The 22,124-nt window shown below is 39.5% G+C and overlaps 1 protein-coding gene across 1 annotated transcript; it reads right to left on the bottom strand.

Moving 5' to 3' along the window:
• Nucleotides 1-10,673: 10,673 nt before the first annotated feature.
• On the bottom strand, nucleotides 10,674-12,992 carry LOC121389106 (cAMP and cAMP-inhibited cGMP 3',5'-cyclic phosphodiesterase 10A-like). Its single transcript, XM_041520721.1, has one exon. The coding sequence runs from the start codon at nucleotides 12,990-12,992 to the stop codon at nucleotides 10,674-10,676; it is 2,319 nt and encodes a 772-aa protein (XP_041376655.1).
• Between the last annotated feature and the right edge of the window lie 9,132 nt (nucleotides 12,993-22,124).

Genomic DNA, 22,124 nt, shown 5'->3' on the forward strand with positions numbered 1-22,124 from the left:
ATTAAATTTTTTAAAATAAAGGAAGTCCTTAGTCGGGGGGGGGGGGGGCCTCTGGCAGGGGGGCCTGGGGCAATTGCCCCCTTTGCCCCCTTATAAATCCGGCACTGACCGGCCTCCTATCAAGAGCGAGTTTTAACGACTCAATGGGTAGGTGTAAGACCACTACACCCTCTTCTCTCTCACTAAGGACTAATAACTAACCCACTGTCTTGGACAGACAGCCCAGATAGGCGAGGTGTGTGCCCAGGACAGCGTGCTTGAACCTAAATTCGATATAAGCATGAAAATAAGTTTAAATGAAATCAAATATAGTGACAGTGGTCAGTGGTGGACCTACGATTGACACAAATTCGGTCTCAAAACAAATCGGATCTCTCGAAGCGCTTTTCACCAAAATCTCATGGTGATTTTTCTTTCTTTTTTTTTCTTTTTTTTTTGAAAATGGGTTTGATGTTGCTCACGCAATTAAAATGAATACGTCAAATGTTTTTTTAACATTAATATGTATGTACATGTAATTTGGTCATGAATCGATAGCTACAGCTGAGTGAAATTTTAGTCCATATCAATGTTGTACGAATTCATATAAATCTATAAAATGTGTTTTAACCATAACTATGAAAATCGTATTTGTAAGGTTTTAACGTGTGAGCCATTGTTATATTGTTGACTTGTTGTACGGTACTGCGAAGGATGTCAGGTACTATTAATAACGTTCATTATTGTATATATGTGTGGCAACATATTTTGTAAAAATAAAATTAATAAAAGATAAATGACAGAAAATATGTCTGGTACATGTTGAAAATGTGATAAATGCGCTATTGTCCAGTTACTTTTGAAAAGTATGGACTTAATTCTTGAGAAAGAGAGAGAGAGAGAGAGAGAGAGAGAGAGAGAGAGAGAGAGAGAGAGAGAGAGAGAGAGAGAGAGAGACAGAGACAGACAGAGAGTGAGAGAGCGAGGCGAGAGAGAGGTGGGGGAGGGGAGGGAGATTGAGAGAGAGGGGGAGACAGAGAGTCCGATAGAGATAAAGGAGAGAGAGGGAGTTGGTGAGAGTGAAAGAGAGAGAAATAAAGATATAGAGTATGAAAAAATGAGAGAGAAAAAGGAGAGTAAGAGAAAAAGAAAGACTGGGGGAGACTTACACATATATTAGTGCTACTGAGTTCGCTTTGACACAATGTGTTTTGCGGTTTATATTAAAACTGTTATTAAAAAAAGTGTTCAGTGTTGATATTGTAAATAAAAAATACAAATATTTGACATACAGTTGTGTTGTGTGTTTTAATAAGTATTACTTTATTTGTGAACATGTGTTCGACCTCCATTGAATATGGATTTGTTTCTCTGAAACCGTAATTTATAGATCGGTGATCAGACGACCCTCCCCACTACCCAACCCCCGCAGTGCAATATTAAGCTATTCATTTAGGTGTCCAGGGAAAATGTACAAAACATTGGTCCGTTAGGTTCATATTCGAATACACACAGTGGCGGATCCATAAAATCCATTTAGGGGGGCCCCAATGACATGAGGCGGAATGCCAAGAGAGAACTTTGAAAATGAAAATTAAAGCCGCACACCCTAGTTCCATCCAGCGAAAATAAATTATAATTTGGTTAATCTACAAACCTGGAACACACTTAGATCACGTTTTTATCAAATGGAGTGAAAAAGCAGGTTTTATATCGATAAATACCATGGGAATCCCCATGTCCCAATTGCTTGAAATAATTTTGAAAGTTAGTATTCTGATGTCACCGGTAGAAGCACAACAATGCCTATGTCACGACAAATTTCACAGACTTGGGGTGCGTTCGTTTCACCTCTCCTGGACATGTTCCAACTGTTCTGTCCTGGTTGTATCCCCTCTCCAGATATCGTAAGACTTAGCAAAATTATTGGTTTTAAGGGTTTGTAACGTTTTGTATTGAGACACTTACTTGTCTGAACTTTATTGTTACTGAAAATGTTCACGAACTGTGAAGAAAAATCTCACAAATGAACAACAACAAATCGGATGTTGATTGCGCGAACCGTGCACGAGAAAACAAACCGAACCAAAATGATAACGGTCACGTGATATACCAACGTCTGTGACATTAAAAATAGATTGGACCTCGCTTGCTTAACGGTTTTTTCTCGACAACACGTTTTGTGAAAAAATTCAAAAAATGCATTTCGTGGTTTTACAAACATCAGGATTACCAAAAAGCACTTCAGGTGAATGGAAATGTGTATTCTAAATAATAAAATGTAAGTAAAGTGCAATTTTATTTGTGAAAAATGGGGTTTAATAGCGAAAAACAACGCCGTAATGGTTAACAAATAAACGTAACTAGGGTGTGTCCCTTTAATACATAATAAAATTATAACTCGTAAAATTTAGGGAGGGGGGGGGGGGGGGCCCTGATTGGGGGTTTTCTCGTTTCAACCAGTGCACCACAACTGGTCAAAGGCCGTGGTATGTGTTTTCCTGTCTGTAGGAAAGTGCATATAAATATCACTTGCTGCATTAGGAACAATGTAACGGGTTTCCTCTGACCATGTGTCAGAATTACCAAATGTTTCAAATCCAATAACCGATGATTAATTAATCAAGGTGCTCTAGCGGTGTCGTTAAACAAAACAAACTTTATTTATTTTTAATATATTTCAAATCGAACTCTGGGTTGCATGCCAATTTTATTAATTGTGCATGCATTTCAATTCAATTTCTACGTCAGAATAATAAATTCTGTGGGAAAAAAATACTATAACACTAAAAAGGAACCATAAGACTGCTATGTTAGGAAGTCCAATCGCTTGGTAACTACCGTGCAAAAAGAAAAATCAATATGGGTTGACCACAACACATTTAAGTTATTGACCCATAAGCCAGAGCACCGCCCCATTTTTTCTTTATATCATTTAATAATAAAATACAACAAATGACATCAAACTACATGTGCTGGGTTATTTAAATTATACATACGTCAGCCTACTTGTAATCACCTATGAAAGATTTGAAAAGGCCTTCCAGTATTTTATAAGAATTTTTTGACTGAAGACATATTTCCTAAACCGGACTATATTACACAACAGTGCACCACGACTGGTATATCAAAGTCATTGGTATGTGTTGTTTTGTCTGTAGGAGGGCGCATATAAAAGATCCCTTGCTACTACTTCCTCTCTAAGACTATAATATGTCAAATGACGAAATGTTTGACATTAAGTAGCCGATGATTAATAAATCAATGTGCTCTAGTGGTGTAGTTAAAGAAAATAAAGTTTATCTTTATATTACACAATATAAAGACACGGGGAATGGTGGGGTGGTGTGATAAGACTCAAGAATTTTAATTATTTTTAATGTTGATTTTTTTTTAAATTATTGTTTGCTTTTGGTTTCTGTTCGTTTTAATACTCTTTAATTTTACAACTACCTTTTAGAAATACATTCTCGTAATACGTCAAGATGTTTCACAAATCAGAAAATTTCAACTAACCACGAACAAAGGCATTTACTGGTGTTCAGATAAGTTTTGAAAATGTTTTTGTCTTTCGTTTTGTTTTGTTTCGTTTTGTATGTTTGGGTTTGTTTTGTTTTTTGTTGTTGTTGTTTGTTTTGGGGTTGTTGGGGTTTTTTGTGGGTTTTTTTTTTTTTTGTGGGGGGGTATGGGGGTTTGTTGTTTTTGTTGTTGTTTGCTGATGATTTGGGTTTTTAGTTTGTTTTATGTGTGGGTTTTCGGGGGGGGGGGGGGGGGGGGTGTATTGTTTTGTTTTATACACTCAAAAATAAGATTTACATGACAAGATATGGAGGAAAACAATTACATTTTCGTAAATGGAATTAAGTTTTACTACATGTATACGAGTCAGAATTACTAAATGTTTGACATCTGACTAAAATATAGCAGACCATGTAGATCATAAATTGCATCTTTCTTTCTTTTTTCTAGGAAGGGGGGTCATGAATTGCTCCTTTTTTTCTCTTCTGTTTTTTTTTTTCTCTTTTTTTTTGTGGGGGAATATTTAGGATCACTGGAGTATTAAAGGGACATTCCTGAGTTTGCTGCATTGTAAGATGTTTCCGACTAATAAAATATTTCTACGATTAAATTTACATCTACGATCTGTATATTCAATGTGTTTCTGGTCGTCTCAATATTTGTAAGAAGCCCAAACTGGATTTTGTTTTCAAATAATTTCGTAACAATATTAGGGGAAATACAATGAAATTTAACCTAGTACAAATATTAGAACGATCAGAAACACGTTTAATATACAGCCACTAATATTTTATGCAGAAAAATATATTTGATATATAATTACAGTCGTTAAAATGTCTCTGTTAGTCATAACATCTTAAAAAGTGCAGCAAACTCAGGAATGTCCCTTTAATAATATCTTTCACAGTATTGTGTGGTAAGCTCGTACAAACATTATAACCACGAAGTACGTATATACAAAAATAAATATTCCAAGCTAGAAACCTTAGTGCTGAATTTGGGACGATATACACTTAAACTTTTAATATTAAAATAGTAGGGTGTTTTTTTGTTGTTTTTTTTGTTTTTTTGGGGGGTGGGGTTGTGTTGTTTCGTTTTTCTTGTTCTTTTCTTTATGTCATAAGCGTACGAGACAGGGGAGCAGGGGGCGTGGAAGAAAACCTCCAATTCGGGCAAAAATTATACAGATATTCGGGAAATATATGCTAACCTGAGACATTTTTACCATGTATTTCCATCAAAATTAGTTGTAATCCATGTAAAAATGCGTAGTGATTCGTTTGCCGCCATAGATAGCTGTTTGGTAGTAATGCTAATATGAATAAATGTTATGCAAATTCAGGCATTTTCGTTTAATTCGGGTAAAAGCCAGCCTGCCCTCCCCCCTCCCCCTATTAAAATGGGAGCCCGTACGCCTATGCGTTATGTTTGGGGTTTTTTCGTTGCTGTTCTTTGTTTGTTTTGTTTTGTTTGTTTGCTTTGTTGGCTGGGTCTTTTTAATATACTTTTAAAACGTAAACAGCTGCCCTCTTTGAGAATACAGAACTGGAGATATGAAGAAGAATTTTTTTAATTTTTTTTATGACATCTTTTCAAAATCGAATTAGGGTATTGCGACAGCATGTACGAAAAAATATGCCCGAGAACATACGCCACCCACCCACACTTGAGTCCCCACTCCACGCCTGACGCCTACAACAAACAGAAACTCTCCGACTTGATAACAAACCTATACATCGTATACCGGTGCCGCCGGCGTGGAATTCCGGCCGAGTCTGCGAAATGGTTCGTGCAAGACTTTCTGGCTTGGCCTCGTTTATCTGTTAGCCTTCCGACTCAATTAGCCACTTGATACAGTGACAGTTTTATTCATTGCAGCTCACACGTATCACCTTCTCCCGAGAGTAGTTAGATTTCAGCCGCCGGTATACGAGACTCGACTTCGTACAATTCCGTTCGGAACACCTCGGCAGATTACGGAAGCGTCGCCATCAATCAACCATTTTGACACGTGCCTACGTTCACTGAATAATTTTTACACGCCCGTCTGTGATGGGACTTATTATGGTATGGCGTTGTCCGTCCGTCCGTCCGTCCGTCTGTTAACTTGCCCAGACCATATCTTGCATGCAGATGCATACAGGACCATCAAACCTCACATGTAAAAACGACTTGGGATGGTGTGTCACATACAATTAGTCTGCGATATAATACACTGTGATACAAATAACTCAAATAATTTGTCTTTATAAATGTGTCAACCTTTGAGTCATTAAAACTCGCTTAGGGTGGAAGCCGATTTGCATATGAAAGATCCCTTGCTGCCAATGGAAAAAAATAATGGTGTAATGGGGCATGCATGTGCCCCCCCCCCCCCCCCCCCCACACACGTGCGGAGTGCTACTGAAAATAGGATGACAATTGTTGTGCGGAACTAGTTGTCACAGTCGCTTCCCATTCTGTTTGAAACCAGCGATTTTAACCCCAGTAAATTTAGAGTTTGTTTCGTTTAACGACACTACTAGAGCATATTCAAATTTATTAATCATTGGCTAGTGGATGTCGAACATAGTTTAGTTATTCTGACACATTCATTACAGGAAATCCGCTACATTTTTCCATTAGAAGCTAAGTATCTTTTTATATGCATTTTCCTACAGACAAGACAGCACATACCACGACCTTTAATATACCGGTGGTGGAGTATTGGTCGGGATGGAAATCAAGCAGAAAATAAGACCACTGAAGAGATTCGACCCTTCCTTCTGAGCATATATGTTGCTTAAAACGTGGCATGTAGCAGTTTTAGTCACATGTGTTACTATTGTCATTGTGATTTGATTTGGTGGTATTCATCCTCTAGGGAAAAAAAAGAAAGAAAAGAGTTTTGTTTTGCTTAACGACACCACTAGAGCACACTGATTAATTAATCTAGTACTGGGTGTCAAACATTTGGTAATTCAGAGGAAAACCGCTACATTTGTTCTAATCATGATCAGTTGTGGTGCACTGGTTGGAACGGGAAAGCCCCCAATCAGTTGAATGGATCCACCGAGGTGGTTCGATCCTGTGACGCAAGCACCTCAAGCGAGCACTCAATCGACTGAGCTAAATCCCGACACACTTCAAAATTTTAGACAGAAATATCACCCATGTTCTGAGATGTCTGGGGCAGGATCTAGCTCAGTCGATAGAGCGCACGCCTGAGATATGTGGGTTGTAGGATCGAATCACCTTGATGGATACATTTTCTGATTGACCAACCAATACCTCACGATTGGTGTATCAAAGGCTCTGGTAAGTACTGTCTTGTCTACTGGGAAGTACATACATAAGATATCTTGCTGCTGGAAAAATGTAGTGAATTTCCTGTTAGAATAACCAAAATTTATGTTTGACATCCTATAGCCGATGATCAATAAATCAATGTGGTATAGGCCTAGTGGTTTCGTTACACAAAATAAGCTTTAACTTTTAACTTACGATTGGCAAAACTAACCATTTCATTTGTACTGGCCAAAGACACGATGGGGCACTGAGGAGGACTGAATTATAGATTTATATTATATTTAATATAAAACAGATTTTTTTTTTAAAAGAACTGTATAAGGTCGCAGTGAACCAATGCGTCGCCGATGCCGTTTTAAATAGTGTTATATATTTAATTAGTCTTGAACGCAGAGTTAATTCTTGTTACAAATATAATTCAGTCGTTGAGTACATGTATTTTTGTCGAGTGGACGCAAATGATCGCCAAATTTGTCCATTGGCGTCTTTGACATACGTAAGAGAATGGCTGTTTTTAGATTACTCGATTCTTTAATCGGAGAGATGACGGAGCTCTAAAAGCTTAAACAAGCCACGCCCACATTCTGTGTATGGGCGGAATACCGCGCTGTGTCGTCGTAACTCTTATTATTGTAGAAAATTGGTTTAATGTGAAATTAGCAGTCAGGGTTTCTGCCAGAGGGTAAAATGGGTATGGCGTCATACCCTTTTTTTTTTTTTAATTTAGATATTATTTTTTTAAAGTTAAGCTTTTGACAGAATTATTCTTATCATTACTGTATGATTTTCTTAACCCTAACCCTAAACTTAACCCATTTTCTTTCTGGGGGAGGTCCCCCATACCACCTGTTGAATGTGGTTGGTTTCAATTCTATAGCGCCATAACCAAAACAGAAACACTGGAAGTGATTTTATATAATACACTTTCCAATAGTCAAATTAGTGCATTACCTTGACCTTTGGAGTATCAGGCGTGGGCACCGGTTGAGAAAATTAAAAGTTAAAGTTTGTTTTGTTTAACAACAACACTAGAGCACATTGATTTATTAATCCATTGGCTATTGGATGTAAACATTTGGTCTTAGAGAGGAGGAAACCCGCTACATTTTTTCATTAGTAGTAAGGGATATTTTATATACACGACACCACTAGAGCACAGTGATTTATTAATAATCGGCTATTGGATTGTTTACATATAGGGAGAACACCTGCTACATTGTTCCATTAATAGCAAGATATCTTTTATATACACGATCCCACAGAGAGGGTAGCACATACCACGGCCTTTGATATACCAGTCGTGATGGACTGGCTGGAACGAGAAATAACCCAATGGGACGACAGACAGGGATCGATCCTAGACCGACCGCTCACCAGGCCAGCGTTTTACCACTGAGCTACGCCCCCCCCCCCCCACCCCCCACCCCACCCTCCCTCGTGGTTCATTCAGTGCGTTTAAAGTCTTAACTACAACCTTCCTGCAATAAGGCTTAAAACGGACTTCACTGAAGTCATTTCGCTCGAGTATCCGGTATATTTTATTGCAGTAAATGTTTACCATTACTCGGCAATTATTCCCGATCTTTTATAACCCTATCGTTTACGTGTCACAAGGCCGGCCCACCGAGCCTCGATTGTTGCCTCCTGGTGGTGTGTCGCCTCCCACACCGCCACCTGTGTGTGTGTGTGTGTGTCGCCCTGACCATTCTGGGATCCGCCCTGACACAAGGGCAACGTCTTCTGGGTCTGCTGATAGTTTAAAAACAGATAATAAAATAAAATGTACAAAATTTATATCTTTATGAGCTAACAGAAAAGTCTTCTGTTTAACTGCAGCCGTATAATTATATAAAGAGTATCCTATTCGCGAGCTGTGCAAATTACAGTGAATGCTATCATCCGCGAAAGTCGACATTTAACACGCCTCGATAACATCGGAGAATAAAAGATTTGCTTTTTTCTCCCCACCTGTTGGGTCTTCCATTTGGGGCAGTTCCGAGAGTTCCTTACAAGGTCGGGCTGCGCTAGTGCTACGTAATGATATGTTTATTGTTTACACCTTGCAATACGATAGACGGGTAATTTTCACCTTAACGGGGTGTGTGTAAAACATACGAGGACATTAATGGGGTCTCGGTCGTAAATTCTCTCCCTTGAAAACGGATCTCGCACGCAATAGGACCATCCGAACACTTCGCCGGTGTGGGCAGAACAGTCGACTTTTGTTTGATGACTTTTCGTCTCAAATTATAGGCGGATCAAATTGGCGTTTTACGACTTGCCACTCGGGGTGTGTGGCGTGATAGGAGTGTTATCGCCAGCGCTGCTTAGTCTATCGCAGTGTTTTGTTAAACTGGGGTGGGGGTCAGTTGTGGGTGGGGGGTCAGATGAGAGCGGGGGAAAGGGGCAGTGAAAAACAGGTGTTAGGTCAGAGACGTTTTTTGATCAGGAAAGTTAAAGTTTGTTTTATTTAACAACTGTTAGGTTAGGTAATTGTATTTACGTGCCTCCAGAGGCGTATCTAGGGGGCCAACCCCCTAAATTTTGCGAGTTATAATTTTATTATATATTAATTTTCATCCCCTCCAAACCTCCCCCAAAGTTCCCGTGGCATTCCGCCTCATGTCACTGGGCCTCCCCCCCCCCCCCACCCAATGGATTTTCTGGATCCGCCACTGGCCTCTGTCCAAAAAAAAAAAGGTTCAGGCACAGAACAGCTGTGAACATAGCCAGAGTACCCTGCCATTTGAGAACTAGACGGACATTTGGACGGTTATGACCGCTTTCTCAGCCAGAGATATCTCTATAACGAAAACACGGAATGGCTGCCTATCACAGGGTAAAAACCCCGCTCTAATACAACAATAATCCTAGGTTTGACACTAAATACCTTTACATTGATCATTTTCGAGTTCGCCGATAACAAATATTTCACATAGTAAACACTAATACATACACTACAGGAAGAAACCCGACAGCACCTACGTATTTAACCGGAACATTGTTCAAATAGTATTTATTTATCTTTATCACAAATTTACATTTCTAACGAAGTTCACCAGTTTATAATAGTATTTAGATTATTACTAAGGTAAGGATAAATGGCGGATGGCCGACAAATAGGAACCGGTCTGCTGTTTCGGTTAACGTTTTAAAATGAAACAAGCAGTTTGAGAGTACTGTTAAAGCAATACTGGTCCCTTGTCGGGGTTAATACATTTTCATTCCTCTTAAGTTCAAGGGCATGGCTCTCTTAAAAATGGCTAAATCGACATGAAAGTCAAACATGATTTGCAATAGTACATGTACATTGTAAAGCTATAAAGCTATATATAAAATTTCAGCTCAGTATCTTGAGCGAAAGAAGAAAAAAACCCGTCCGAAATACGATATGCAGGACAAGTGGAAGGACAGGAGGATGATAGACAGACAGACGTAAGGACGGTGGCGAAACCTATAGTCCCCAATGGTTGGACCAGTAAGTAGCCGAACAATAATCCCAGTTGTTAACGTAGTCAAACGGTTATAGCTACACACGTTAGAGTAGCATGTATAGAAACAGGAGTGCACCGAAGGTAAGCTCTTACTTTAATAATACGTTTACCGTTAAGTTGAAGAAAGGTCTCTAGCGTGGATAGTATAAGATGATATTGAGCAAGAACATTATTTTAGTTTTCATTGATATTCCATTGTTTTATGACCAGTTTTATAAAGCTGACACCTCTTGAACTAAATTCACATAGTATCGAAAAGCACACCAATTTCCTTTGACATTAGCATTACAGTATTGTTAATTCTTATTTTTTATAAAGATACATTTTCTGTCATTACGAATGATCAATTTAAGTCCAACATTGTTGGCTTGGGGTTGTTTTTTTTCCTCGTTCTTATTTCTTTTGATATATACTACGAATATGTTTAGTTTTAGCATCTCTCTCTCTGTCAGCATCGAGTTTCTGCCACCGACAAAGATTCGATTCAGTGTTCTGCAGTAAAGGTTTCGTACCAGGGAGTATGCGCGCCAGGACCGTGTACAATGGCTGACAGATGAACTTAATAAAACCAACTTGCTGCTTAGGCGTAACATCCCTGTTATTCCTGTCCATTATCTCTGCGGGTTGGAGTCCGCACTCCTTCTCCAGATCACCTTGCACGTAAAACTCCTCATAGATACGCATCACCATGGCTTCCTGCGTGTCCCAGGGCTTCGTCACCACGCTCAGATCTGCCGCGGTCATCATCAGGGACCGAAGTAGTCCTTTGCAATGATCGTTCCGTAGGTTAAACGAGTCCGAGTCAAACAGTGCGGACACCTCTTTCTGAATTTTGAAGTAAACAGAAAGGTCCGTGGCGATGATGGCATCTCGGATGATGAGCAGCATCTTCTTGTATTCGTGCGAGGGTAGAAATGAGAAGATCTCGTGACCCTCCAGCTGCAGAATGGTGACGGCGTGTTTGTAGTGGTGGTGCTCCATCACAGACGTTCCGTACAGGTCCGCCAGGGGCAGGTTGAATTCTTCATAGAAGACGTTGTTGTAGCCGCGGTGGTCCAGGTCGTGGCACACGCCGGCGATGACGAGAGCCATTGCCTCGCGAGTTCCGAAATGCTCTGGATTTGTCTTGATCATGCAGTACAGCCCGTGCGCCACGTTGAAGCCGTGCACCCAGTTATGGTACGCCAACGGCCGGTAATTTTTTCTCACTGTCATAATAAATCTGCACAATTTATTAAAATCAAAGATATCTTTTCCAAACAGTTCATGTATCATGAATATGAACAACTGGGGTAGCTGCTTTTCGTGTAAATGTGGGTTAAAATCGTACGTAAAATACAGTCTTGGGATCGATTCAACCGGTATATCTTTTTTCAGAATCTTGGCTTCCTCTTCCGGCGCGACGATGTGGTACTGAAGGACATCCATTGCTACTTTGTACTGCGTCTCCGACTGCTGCAGCTGGTTGTACAGTGTTGAATAATGCAGGGCCAGAGCACAGTACACTGCGTACGTCTTGAAGGCATCTTCGTCTGCGTGCGTGAAGTGATCGTTCGCCAAGCTGTTGATCATCTGCACCACCCCGACCACGCGGTATTTGCTGACGATCGGCATGCACAAGATATTCCTGGTGCGATAGCCGGTCTGTTTGTCGATCTCGGGGTTAAAACGAGGGTCCCTGTACGCGTCGGTGATGTTGACGATTTCTCCAGTTTTGTACACGTGGCCGGCGATGCCTTCGTCGCACCGAAAGCGAATTTGGTGTTTTTTGGACAAGATGTGTTTTCCATCTCTCTTCAAACCCTCGTCGAAGAAGTCCGCGTACAACTGTTTCTTCTCCTCATTCACCAGGAACATGGAACACCGATCGGCGTTCACCAGGTCCTTACTGAACTGTAAGATGTTCTCGACAAGTTTGTCAATGCTGATCATGTCATCGAACAGTTCTTTTGTGGTGTCCATGAGGAAATCGTTGAGCTTAGACTGAATAACGAAGACATTGTTTATTTTCGATTCGTGTAGAGATGCAACCATCCAACCAAGCAGCGAGTTACAAATCTGCTGATCCCGTTGACCAAACGACTCGTCAAATCCACCCCTGCACAGTTCTATGACACCGAGCAAGTCACCGGAGGGAAACACTAGTGGGACTGCGAGAACGCTGCGTACATCTCTCTCCGGACGTCCAACGCCCTTCGGATACCTGCCATCTTGAGGTAGGTTCTCAATAAGAAGCGTCTCACAGATGAAAGCGGCCTCGGCGGACACCGTCATTCCCTTCCCAATGGGGCCATAGAACTTAGTAACACCCCCAAATTCGTATTCAAACAAGTCTTTGTTATTGTGGCACGGAATATACAAGGCAAACCAGTCCACTTGCAATGCACTTGCTACGATTTCTGCGGCATTATAAAGAATTCCGCTTAGGTTTTCACTTTTGCTTTCTTTTAATATCGTCTCGGACTGGAGTCTGATTGATGGGAAGCTGTACTTGGAATACAGATCGCTGTATCTGTCGGCCGAAAATTCACGATTGGTCGCATCCAATATGTTTGACTGTTTTCGTTGAAGAAGCTGACGAAGATCGTTCGCGGTTCTAAGACTGAGAATAATTTCATCTAGTACCTTGGGATGATTTTGAACATAGGTTTTCACAGACGACGGTTCCAAATTATAGATATCAAGGTGTCCCACACCCAACATATTTTTCATTTTAGGTCCTTCAATAATATCGACACTTGCAAATGAACATGGTGCACAAAAGTCTGTCAGAAAATTCCGGGTTACATAATTCATTTCTGACGTCACATAATTGTTTAAGCTGGTGACGTCATCTTGACATTTTCACTAGTGACGATGAGTCATTGGCGTAGCCGGGATTTTATAATGGGGAGACCCACATTGCGGGGAGGGGGAGATGGGGGGACAACCACACTATTATGTTATGGAGCGATGGATAACAAATATATAAAAATGTTGGGGGGAAAACAAGAGGTGTGACGGGAGTGGCATTGCCCCCATCCCTCCCCCGGCTACGCAAATAAGAAAAGTGACTTTCCTTTTGATAATTTGTGTGTAGTATTTGACATACTAATGTTAAAACAAGTTACATTTTGGGGATAGCCATGTTATATTTGATCATTTACGATCGCAAAGTGAGCTTATTGGCGATGCGAAGTCAAGATGTTAAAACGGATATTAGGACCGTAAAACCAGCATTAACGTCCGCTGGTCAAACATAACATAGTTATCAAATATTTTAATTCGTTAGGGTCTAAATTGCCTTTCTCTCTTTTTTTTTTGTCTTTTTTTTTTTAATAGTGTTAAACGTTTGGACCTGTAAAGTGCACCGGCTCGAGCGTTACGTAACATTTGAATGACCCCAAATATGTAAATAGGCTATTGGGGGACATCCGGGGCGGGATTTAGCTCAATCGGTTGAGTGCTCGCAGGATCGAACCACCTCGGTGGATCCATTCAACTAATTGGGGTTTTCTCGTTCCAACCAGTGCACCTAATACATGATACATGTTGAAGTTTATTATTTATAACATAAAATATATGGCATTCCGCCCCATGTCATTGCCCCCCCCCCCCCCCCCCCCCCCCCAAAAAAAAAGAGGATTTTCTGGATCCACTACTGCCACACCAATCCACATTTATGAACACAACTCCAAGAAGAGTAATCGAATCACGGGTTTCCCACTGACAATGAACATTAAATATGAAAAATACCGACAGTATCTATACAGATAAGGTGTATCGAAAGACGTACTATTGACTCCTTAAATCATATTCATACTCACTCGTTGTTTACACACGTACGTGTGTTGACAATTTCAAGACATACGACTGGCTGGTCCTAGGTGATGACATCTTCATAAATCAAGGCTAATATTCGTTCCTCGTATTCAAGTTTAATAACTGAACTGCATAATATAATCAATTTAAAAATGTGTTCATGTTACATTATAAACCGGGATAATGACAACATCCTTCTCTCAATCAACGAGAGCGTACGACACTATTACTTAATCAGTCAATCAATTAATTTTATTTGCCATTGGCTAAAACTTACAAACACAATGCGTGATCATTTTATGCAACATTAATCACAATAAATGACTGGTACATTAACAATATTATAAATAATAATAAAAAATACCTACATATAATATACATATTATTAGGAGGAAACAAATAACAAATTTTATTTACGGTTATATGGCGTCAGGCATATGGTTAAGGACCACACAGATATTGAGAGAGGAAACCCTCTGTCGCCACTTCATGGGCTACTCTTTTCGATTAGCAGCAAGGGTTCTTTTATATGCACCATCCCACAGATATGGTAGTACATACCACGGCCTTTGATATACCAATCGTGGTGCATTGCCTGGAATGAGAAATAGCCCAATGGGCCCCCCGACGGGGATCGATCCCAGACCGATCGCGCATCGAGCGAGCGCTTTACCACTTGGCTATGTCCCGCCCACTAAGAGGAAACGAGTACTAGAATTATGATAACAACTCTTTGCGTCTTTGCATAGAATAGTAAATATATTTTGATAAACCTAGTGCTCACTTGTTTGATGTTAAGGATAAAAGCCTTACAAACTTATAATAAGACGGCCAAGCACAATAATATTTCTTTATGAAACGTAGTCTTATATCTCTGTAACAAGGACAAAGAAGTAAAACATGATATTCATCCTCAATGTTATTTGTATTACATAGCGTGCACAGTCGTTGTTCTCTTGGGATGTAGGGGCGGGACACAGCCCAGTGGTACAGCGCTCGCTCGATGCGCGGTCGGTGTGGGATCGATCCCCGTCGGTGGGCCCATTGGGCTATTTCTCGTTCCAGCCAGTGCACTACGACTGGTATATCAAAGGCCGTGGTATGTACCACCCTGTCTGTGGGATGGTGCATATAAAAGATCCCTTGCTGCTAATCGAAAAAGAGTAGTCCATGAAGTGGCGACAGCGGGTTTCCTCTCTCAATATCTGTGTGGTCCGTAACCATATGTCTGATGCCATATATCCGTAAATAAAATGTGTTGAGTGCTTCGTTAAATAAAACATTTCTTTCTTTTTGGGGGGGATGTTATTAAGTCTTCCATTTTCAGTGTTAATATCCAATATACCACATCTAATATTAAATAAAGCCATAAGATATTATATACAATAAATTGTATCTAGATATAATTCAAAACAATAATCTGTCTTAAACATACAATAGTTTTTTAAACGTAAAAATGTTGACATTTTGCAAATGAATGTTGTATATATTGGTCTCGTAACCTTTGTCTGATACATTCATGTGACACAGCTGATGCAGTCTCGGTTTTCCAGATAGGAATGGAGCCGAGTTCTTTTAGCAGATTTTTAACATGCATCGCCCAATTTTTACATTTTATAATAGTGTTAGAGTGTGTTCTCAATATTTTATACATATTGTAAACTAGAGAATTATTATTACGGATTATTTTAAACCAATACATTAATATTCTCTGCTTACATAAAACAGAAATTGGAAATCTCTGAAAGCACAACGCTGTTAGGTGTTCTTCGTTTTGCATTAAGAATATGCTTACAAAATTTAATTTCGACCTTTTCTACTTCAGCAATATTTTTATTAATTCCACACACTTCGGATTCATAGTTAGTACTGTTACAGGCTAGCGTTGGTTAACACTTGATACGCTAGCGTTGGTTAATACTTGATACGCTAGCGGTGGTTAACATTTGATACGCTAGCGGTGGTTAACATTTGATACGCCAGCGGTGGTACGCTAGCGTTGGTTAACACTTGATACCTTAGCGGTCAGGTGAGCACTAGCGTTACATAGCGTGTCGGTTTTCTTCTAGTAGCGTTAATAATATACGTTTTTATCAACATGCAGCGTATTCTCGGCGTATTTTATGTAGTATATTTACGTATAAATTTAACTGCGTATTCACCCCGAATAAAGACGACATACGTTAATGTATCCTTGACGTATCTCCCAACCAGTATCCCACGACTGATATATCAAAGGCCGTGGTGTGTACTGTTCTGTCTGTGGGAAAGTGCATATAAACTATCCCTTGCTACTAATGGAAATATGTCGCAGGTTTCCAGACGTATGTCAGAATTATGAGATGTCTGACATCCAATAACCGATGATTAACTAAATCAATGTGCTCTAGTTTTGTCGTTAAATAAAAACAAACTTTCACTTTTCCTAATCGTTGAATGTCCAGCTATATGACTTGCAGGTGAATTGTTTTTATCTGCACGTAGGATGCCTGGTGAGAAACAATTTGCGGGGTTTATCAAGTTGCGAAAACAGAAGCTATCAGCGAGGCTTTCAAGTGCTTGCTTTCCGAAAGTCTTCATCCTTAAAGTGTGACACCTGACCACGATTGCGGCTCTTGGAGTATTTCCGGTGCAGGTGTTGATCTGTCGATGGCAGAGTATCAGTGATGAAGAGAATGTGCAGCTATAACGGCATTGGTTAGGAGAGAGAGAGAGAGAGAGAGAGAGAGAGAGAGAGAGAGAGAGAGAGAGAGAGAGAGAGAGAGAGAGAGAGAGAGAGAGAGAGAGAGAGAGAGGAATGGAGAGAGGGAGAGACAGACAGACAGATACAGACAGAGAAAAAGAGAGACAGAGAAAGACAGACAGACAGACAGAGACATACAGAGAGAGAGGCACACAGAGACAGAGAGAGAGAGAGAGGGGGGAGGGAGGGAGAGGGAGGAATGGAGAGGGACAGACGGATACAGACACACACACACACACACACACACACAGAGAGAAAGAGAGAGGGGGAGAGAGAGAGAGCAACAAAAAAGTACCCTGTTAAGTTTTAATGTGCCCTTTTTGTCTACCTGGACAAGACCCTCTATTTTTATGCCCCGATTCTTTTAATGCTTAATGCCTCTTCTATATGTCACATAATACATGTTTGGATAAATTGAAAAATATCACCAAAAGCATCATCAATCTTGTAATTGTAGTTACCCCTTAACAGTATTGACAATCAGCTGTTATAAAGTCAATTATTTTATTCTGTGGAGTATCAGTCACATAGCTGAAACAGGGAGCCATTTGCATCTGAATGAGTAACTCGTGGTTGAACAAACCGTCGCTTGTTGTCGATTCTTAAGACGACACAATGCGCTCACAATCACCCTGCTTTGTCACAAGTGCAGAAGTTAGTCAAGTGGGAAATTTGCGGCTTAGCGCGGTTTCCTCTATGAATAATACAAATTGTTTTAGCGGTTTCTTTGGAACACTTTGCGACAGTTCATCATGTTCCAGTGTCGTTTGCTTAACCCTTGTGGTGTGAACCTTGGCGCTCGTCACTCGACTCGTGTTAATGGTCTGCCTTCCATCTGTTAGGACGATTTCCTTCTCATTTACTGCAAGATTACAAGAGGCTCTCATTTTTAATTTTTCAATGGCAGATGCAAATTCTCGATTGTTGTTCAGAAAATTGGAATGATGAAAGTTAAGGAGATGCTGCGGTTATTTTGTCAATAAATCAGTTAAGAAAAATGAAACACAATGCACGCGTCTTTGAAATGACAATTTGGAAGCCATCAGCTTAATTGTAAGAGCAGAAGCCAAGATGGTTACACACCATACAAGGAAAACGTTTTATGAGTTGTAAACAGTAAAAAAAAATAGCCAGTATCAAAAGTAAATATATAAAAACGAATAATTAGATTTTTATAAAAAAAACAAAAAAAAAACACCATTTTTAATAGATTTATATATGTATGTATATCCACCCACACCCCCACCGCACCCTACCCCACACCCACCCCCACACACACATAACCATAAATATTTCCTGGACCCGGTCCTGTATGATCTTAATTTGTACCATGACTCAAGAAAATTACATTACGCGGTAAAGGGTGGGTTTATTTGGGGTGGTCTTTCAATGTTGGATCCAATTCGGAAAAGAACAAAAAACTAAACTAAAACAAACCAAACAAAAAACCGTACAAAAAATCTCTCTCTCTCTCTCTCTCTCTCTCTCTCTCTCTCTCTCTCTCTCTCTCTCTCTCTCTCTCTCTCTCTCTCTCTCACACACACACACACACACACACACACACACACAGGGCATTTGTTTGTATGTCTTTATTTGTTTTTGTGTTTTTTTTTGTTTTGTCCAACAATATTGAAATTCTACTAAATAGGAGTGAATTCGGACGTCATACCTTAAAGCAATCGGCGCAAACAATTTCATTTTGCTGAACTTTCGACAATGTTAGCGTTTAGGATAGGTCTACAGATGATGATGTCAATCACACTGTAATTATTCCATCTGGATCTTGGACTGAAGTGCAAGGTTCGGTAGACTGTTCACTAACATGGTCTCCGCCCACATTAGACACGAGGAGCCGCATGCGACCATTAGACCTGTCACACCGTCGAGCAGACGATCATGGCAGACGTGTGGAAGGAGAAACACGTGATGAGCTCGTGATGAGGTGTTTAAAGTGTTGGAAGTGCCAATCGAAAACGGCATTCCAAGAGCATAAAGCCTAAAATATCAAACACCATAAAATGTTATCAAGCAGATATGTGTTAAACAATTTGTTTCCAGCGGCGGGCTGGTACCGATCATGATGATTAAATATGAGGTGGGAGGAGGGAACTAACTGATATATGCTCGACCGGCCTCGGTGGTGTCGTGGGTAAGCCATCGGACATAAGACTGGTAGGTACAGGGTTCGCAGCCTGGTACCGGCTCCAACCCAGAGCGAGTTTTTAATGACTCAATGGGTAGGTGTAAGACCACTACACACTACACACTACACAATCCACCGTACATACAGTCCAGATAGATGAGGTGTGTGCCCAGGGCAGCGTGCTTGAACCTTAATTGAAAATAAATTGAAATAAAATTATATGCTCGAGCAGATAATAAAGGAAAAATGGGTATCATTTATATTAATAATAATTATTAATATAAGAAGAACAACAAGAACAAACTACAACAACTTTCAATGTGTTATTAATTTAAGCAATTAAGTTTGGTACAACAACAACAAGAACATTCAATTTAATTTGTTATTAATTTAAAGAATTAAGTTTGGTGGGTTTTATTGTTTTAATACTCTGAAACTCAAAAATGTTTAGGTCTACTTGCAAACATGCCGACACACTTTAGGCTGTAATTTGTTTAAATCCCTAAAAAGCAATTAAAACGTAATTTACCTATTTAATTCATGAGTTAGCATGTTTTGTGGGCCATTATTTGGTTAGGCTAAAACTCTGCATTTGATTATAAAGTTTCGCTAAATTGTTATAAAAACACTTGGTTCAACCCATTCACGAAAAATATCAGTTAATCCACATAGAGAAAACGTTTTTAAAAAACCTATGGCTCCTAAGTCCCCATAAGTCATTTGGGGCTTTGGGTATAATATAATTCCGTTATATTTTATTGACGAAATCTTTGTTTAAATATTATGTTTCATGATACTTCAAAATACTTCAAAATACATCCCTTGCGCGTGCTGTAACCTCACCGTGGTGCAGGGGTGTAACATAGCACTTGTGTAAATCCCCTTGTTTTCTTCGAGATACAATTAAAATTTTGAATAAAAGTCAGTATCCGTCTGTGATATTTGTATTTTTGCACAGTTCTTTACACTGTGTTTTTATTTAAATCTTGAATTTTTATATTGATGTTGATCATCACTTTATTTGTTTGCATTACCATAGTCTGACACCCAATAGCCGATGTATTTTTCGTGCTGGGGTGTCGTTAAACATTCATTCATTCATTCATTCAAAATACATATTTAATATTATAGCAATAACGTTTTGTTTTGTGTGGATGAAACAGGATTAAAAACGTAAATATGTTTTAAAATCAAAGAAAAGGTAAAACTAATGTAAATTTGTATAAATATGTTTTGAATATTAAATATATAGGGGAAGAAAAAGCAACGCACAAAAAACAATTTGTGACTTAGTTTGTGTAGGCTTATTCTTTTCTTTCTTAAAACGACATCTGTATTTATTATTTAATAGTTTTAAAATATCTGATGAGAAAGTCATTGCAATAAAAGTGTTATTAAAGGGACATACCCTAGTTTTTAAACATAAAGAAATATGTTCGACTATTAGAGCCGTTTTTGACAATACTTTACTCAGATTTTATTGTTGAGATTATCCATTTCCGTACGTTCGAAGTGTTTTTGGTCATCCTGGTGTTTTTAATATCACAAAATGAATTTCTCATAGTTTTAAAAACGCACGTGCATGTGAGAAATAACAGTCATGGAGTCGACTAAAAGTCTATTTTTAGAGGGTATTTTACTATTTCAAACTCATAGACTCATGTTTCACTCAGTTGTAACTTTATCCAAATGTCTTACAGGTTTGTAGATTAACTAAACTTAGTGTGCATTTTCATGGGCTGACACTAGGGTTTGTCCCTTTAATGTAGCGAAAAGTATAAAAGTGTTAGTATCACTGGGTAATACTACAAAACATGTTTTTGTTTTGGCCGACTCAAATAAAAGTTCAAAATGTCATTTAAAAACTGAAATGTGAGGTTTTGTTGGCACTAATTGTCTATTGCTGAAAAACTTGGTGTATGTTTGTTGTTCTTGTTATTGTTGTTGTTGTTGTTTTCTTATTGTTGTGGGTTTCTTAAACGTTGTTTTGTTTGTTTGTTTGTTAGGGCGAGACACAGTCTAGTGGTAAAGTGCTCGCTTGATGCGCGGTCGGTCTAGGATCGATCCCCGTAGGTGGGCCCGTATATCAAAGGCCGTGGTATGTACTAGTCTGTCTGTGGGATGGTGCATATAAAAGATCCCTTGCTGGAACAATGTCAGTGGCGGATCCAGGAAAATCAATTTAGGGGGCCCAATGACATGAGGCGGAATGCCAAGGGAACTTTGAGGGAGGTTTGGAGGGGGATGAAAATTAATATATAATAAAATTATAACTGTCGCAAAATTTAGGGGGGCCCGGGCCCCTGCCCCCCCCCCCCCCCCTCCCAGATCCACCTCAGAGGCTCTGAATGTAGCGGGTTTCCTCTAAGACTATATGTCAAAATTACAAAATGGTTGATATCCAATAGCCGATGATTAACAAATCAATGAGCTCTAGTGGTGTCGTCAAACAAAATCAACTTTAACTTGTTTGGTTGGTTGGTTGGTTGGATTTCTTTTTTAATTATTATATTTTTGTTTTGGTTTATATACATGTGTGTTCTGTTCTGTCTAAACATGTAGATTCATCACGTATATTCCCGAGACCATCAAATACGGCACTTTTTTTTTTTTTAAATACGGTAATAAATAAATAAATAAATAAATAAATAAAAGCAAAGCAAAGCAAAGCAAAACCAAACCATTTAAAGGAAGGAAATGTTTTATTTCACGACGCACTCAACACATTTTATTTACGGTTATATGGCGTCAGACATATGGTTAAGGATCACACAGATATTGAGAGAGGAAACCCGCTGTCGCCACTTCATGGGCTACTCTTTTCGATTAGCAGCAAAGGATCTTTTATATGCACCATCCCACAGACAGGGTAGTACATACCACGGCCTTTGATATGCCAATCATGGTGCACTGGGTGGAACGAGCAAACCATTTGAATGTCCGCTGCAACGTTTAGCACATAGAGCAGCAGGATGATCGGTTAGATCACAAACTTGGATTTGGTAGCTTTTACATTTTGATATCAAGACTTGGGACTGATCCATAGACGAAACCAAATTGACCCTGGACTCCACCGCAGGTGCCCACACACTCCCCTGAATCCACCCTACGTCAGGTTTGAAGACATCAAGTATTGTTTCTCGTGTGTATCAGATAA

Source organism: Gigantopelta aegis, chromosome 14, assembly GCF_016097555.1.
Source record: "Gigantopelta aegis isolate Gae_Host chromosome 14, Gae_host_genome, whole genome shotgun sequence".
In the NCBI taxonomy this organism is placed as follows: domain Eukaryota; kingdom Metazoa; phylum Mollusca; class Gastropoda; order Neomphalida; family Peltospiridae; genus Gigantopelta; species Gigantopelta aegis.